This window comes from Herpailurus yagouaroundi, unplaced genomic scaffold, assembly GCF_014898765.1.
Source record: "Herpailurus yagouaroundi ecotype Mexico unplaced genomic scaffold, PumYag 163, whole genome shotgun sequence".
Lineage (NCBI taxonomy): Eukaryota > Metazoa > Chordata > Mammalia > Carnivora > Felidae > Herpailurus > Herpailurus yagouaroundi.
In genome coordinates, this window is record NW_024412404.1 from 32,499,578 (window position 1) to 32,503,079 (window position 3,502).

General features: G+C 43.5%; 1 protein-coding gene across 1 annotated transcript in view; it reads right to left on the minus strand.

Moving 5' to 3' along the window:
• Positions 1-929: 929 nt before the first annotated feature.
• The window catches only part of PPP1R3C (protein phosphatase 1 regulatory subunit 3C), a 4,690-nt gene continuing 2,117 nt past the window's right edge, over positions 930-3,502 (minus strand). The window contains exon 2 of the mRNA XM_040485849.1: positions 930-3,394. Within this exon, the coding sequence (XP_040341783.1) occupies positions 2,455-3,394 (940 nt within the window). The 3' untranslated portion in view covers positions 930-2,454. The remainder of the gene's footprint in view (positions 3,395-3,502) is intronic.

The following is a 3,502-nucleotide window of genomic DNA, read 5'->3' on the forward strand; positions in this document are numbered from 1 at the left end:
ATAATTTAAAAAGTTTCTGTATCATTTTTAGGTGTTTTGTACCAGAGGAGTTCTGAGGGGAGTAATCTCGACTTTAATTTTTACATTTTCAAGGCCATAGTCATCTTGATCATGTTGTACAGGGTATAATTTTGAGCGTGCTGTGAAGCACTTTTTTAGGTACTAGAAAAACCCCTAAAATTCTTCCAAAGGGAAGAGGTGAAATATCTTCCTATCTAGGCTAAGATCCTGGTTATAGACGCTGTGTGTCAAACAAATTACACCTGCGGCCAGATAACAGCCTGCAGGCCTGTAGTTTACAACTTCTGATGAAAAAGAGGTTATAAAATTCGTTCTTCATAATTGGGCCTTTTCCATAGGTTGGCCATTTGTTTCACCTTAAGTTTAAGATAGCCCATGCAGAATCCTTTCTGGAATTTACACGAGAACTAGAACTACAACTAAGTTTCATAGACCTCCTGCCTCTCACTGCAAGGAGCCTAGCCTCTCCTTTTAGTCCAGGGCTGATGCCCACTGTGCCCTCTGTGCAGCTCCAAGCTTTGCCCCTTCAGGAAGGTGCTGGAGCTGATGAGGTAGAAGCCACTCCAGCTCTTCCCACGTGGTCTCCTTCCCCATTTTAAAGCTGAGAAGCGGCCACCAAGAGAACCCTGCCCCAGCAGAGTGTGTGTGAAGAGCAGTAAGCACAAATGGGGACAGTCAGGGGGACAGTCACAGCAGCTGAAGTCACTGCCCCTGGACCCTACCCCTAGTGGCCAGGTGGTAGGAAGTGACCTTACTATTGAGTCTGGAACCATGTGAATACCTTCAGGTGAATCCAGTTCCCGGTCCAAACTATCTTTGCTCAGTTGTTCTAACACAAAACAGGAGAATCTCAGTTGAAGGTTTCTTATTTGACTAGCTGTGACTTTGAGAGAGAACACATACTCAGATCTTGTATCAAACACTTTTATTCTTCAAGTGAGAAGTTCACAAAGGATAGCTCTAGGAGAGTGAAATATTTAGAGTAGAAAAATTGTGGGTGCTAGCCAAACCTCAAATACTGTCACGGCAGAGTTATTCCAATAGTACTTTTCCAGCATGGCAGATCATGTGTTAAAATTAACTGCATTCTCTGAATACCTCTCAATGGACGTGCCCGATGACAGAAGCAAACATTCAAGGACTACTCTTCTTAGGATCTTACAGAGTGGATTTATGCACACCCCAAACAAGTATATTACAACACATCCAAACAATCCACATCCATTAAAAATAAATTTTTTTTTTACTTAAAGAAATTGGTAGAAAGACTTAAAACAACAAGACAAATATAGGCAAGAAATACATTGCTACTTGCATGTGTAAGGTACTGGATTCTTGAATTGAGAATCAATGTCAGTCCTCATTTCCAACATCACATCGAAAAAGTGTGGCAGAAAAATGAGTCACCTTCAATATGAAGGATGCGAGTTGTGTATACTGACGACGCTCCCAAAGATATGACAGTATTGCCAAAGGGAGGCCAGTATACAGAGTGGACTTTCTCACAAAGTCAAACACTCAAGAGTTATCAGATGACCCTTCAGATGTTTGGGAACAGCACAATATTCTGGCTTCATCAAGGCACTTGCAAAGAGCTGTCCTTGACACGACAGAATCCCCACAAGGTGTTAACCATTGATGATGGTGTGGGGTTTTGGTCAGGCAGCATTTTGTACTGAGAATCTGAGCGTGATGCCTTGGTCACAAACAAGATCACTCATAACACGAGGACTGCAAAGCCAGATTCGCTTAAACTTTCCCCAAATCATGCTTTCTTACAAATCATGTTTGAAAAGAAAGACTTCATTTAAAATCTTGATTCTCCCGAGTTATAATTCATTCACCTTTCTCCAATACCTCCCAACACCCCTAAAGTTTGTTTGGTTTTTCTCCGCAAGAATACAGAAGATGGAATCTCTCCTCCACCTCTACACATTATTTCCTTAGGAGAGAACTGTAAAACCAACTTAAAAATACAAAGTAACCTTACATTTTTCTCACCAACAGCAAAATACCAGACCTCCCGCTCCTCCTCTGATGAGCTGCAGAGCCCTTTGTGTACACTTTTTAGACATTCCTCATACCATTAACACAGCTTCCCATCACCATCAGCTGTCCTTTCTCAACCTTTCCTTGCCCAACATGAAAGCTAGTGAATTGAGAGGGAAGGAGAAAGGGCATTGGAACAGTATTGCTTTTACAAAAATAGGGTTCCAGGCTGTTACTTGATCCTCCAAAGCAAAATTGGGCAGTATCATCGTAGAGACCCCAACACTAAATTCTCAAGTGGCTATCTTTTTGTAGCCAGGTCTCGGAAGCTCAAAACTAAACCTACTGAAGGAAAGTAGCCAAGACTTCCTAATATTGAGCAATATAGACCTAGAATTACATGGGAAATATACCAGGTCAGAGCCAGTCACCAAGGTTACTTAATCATCGGTAAGAGGCCAAGTTCTCCATTCTCCCCCAGCTCTGCCATTCTGGGAAGAGCCCACTGGCCAGCCTCGGACTGCCAAAAATGGATGACTCGGACTCAGTCTTGGGGGGCACCTGGTGGAATGCACAGTCCTGAGGTGCCATCTGTGTCTGCACTCCATCAGGTTTCCATTGCACATGGACAATTCTATAATTCTGACCCTCGTTGTTGTCCCAGAAGACCTGCCCATTAGCATGGTAAGAAATGCAGAACTCAATTTTCTCCTCAGTTGGAATGATGGAGGGTAAGTCAATGGCAAATGAGAAGGTGTCACTATCTGAGCCACCATACACATTTTTCATGTAGACACAGTCCACATCAGTGTAGCTCTTCCAGGTATCAAAAGTGATACGAATCTGAACCTTCTTCTCAAAGCTCATGTTTTTCACTTTCACAGTTCCAGCCACTGTTCGCTCTTGCAAAGAGCAGTTCTCCAGACAGACAAAATTCTTCTGAAAGTGGTTCCGAAAACTTAAGTAATCCGTTGAAGGCTGGGGGAAATCTAAAATCAAGTTCTTCTCCTCATGGAGTTTTAAGCCAGAGGAGATATCATTAAGGTCCAAGAGATCAAACTGAAGATCCCACTCTGGTTCCTCTGGGAGGTCCGAGAAGACGTGGATGGCGGTGAGAGAGAGCCCCTTGGAGTCAGCAAACACAACCCGCTTCTTGGCTTGCTCGTGTGAACGCTTCCACTCATTCTGTGATTTGGCTTCCTGTTTTATATTGAGACACGGTTTCAGAGGCTTTAATTTGTTCACAAAATTTCTTCTCTGGAGGTCATCATAAGGGCCCAGGAAACTCTTCAGGGGTGGCGAATGAGCCAAGCAGAGCCTCATGGCCACATCCACTGGCATGACTGAACTTGTCAAAGGCCGTGGATCTAAAACCTGGATCATTCTGGAATACAAAAAGAAGAGGGGTTATCACCTGGATCTGGAATGCTCTTCCCTGGTCTCAAGTGTGTGTGTGTGTGTGTGTGTGTGTGTGTGTGTGTGTGTGTGTGTG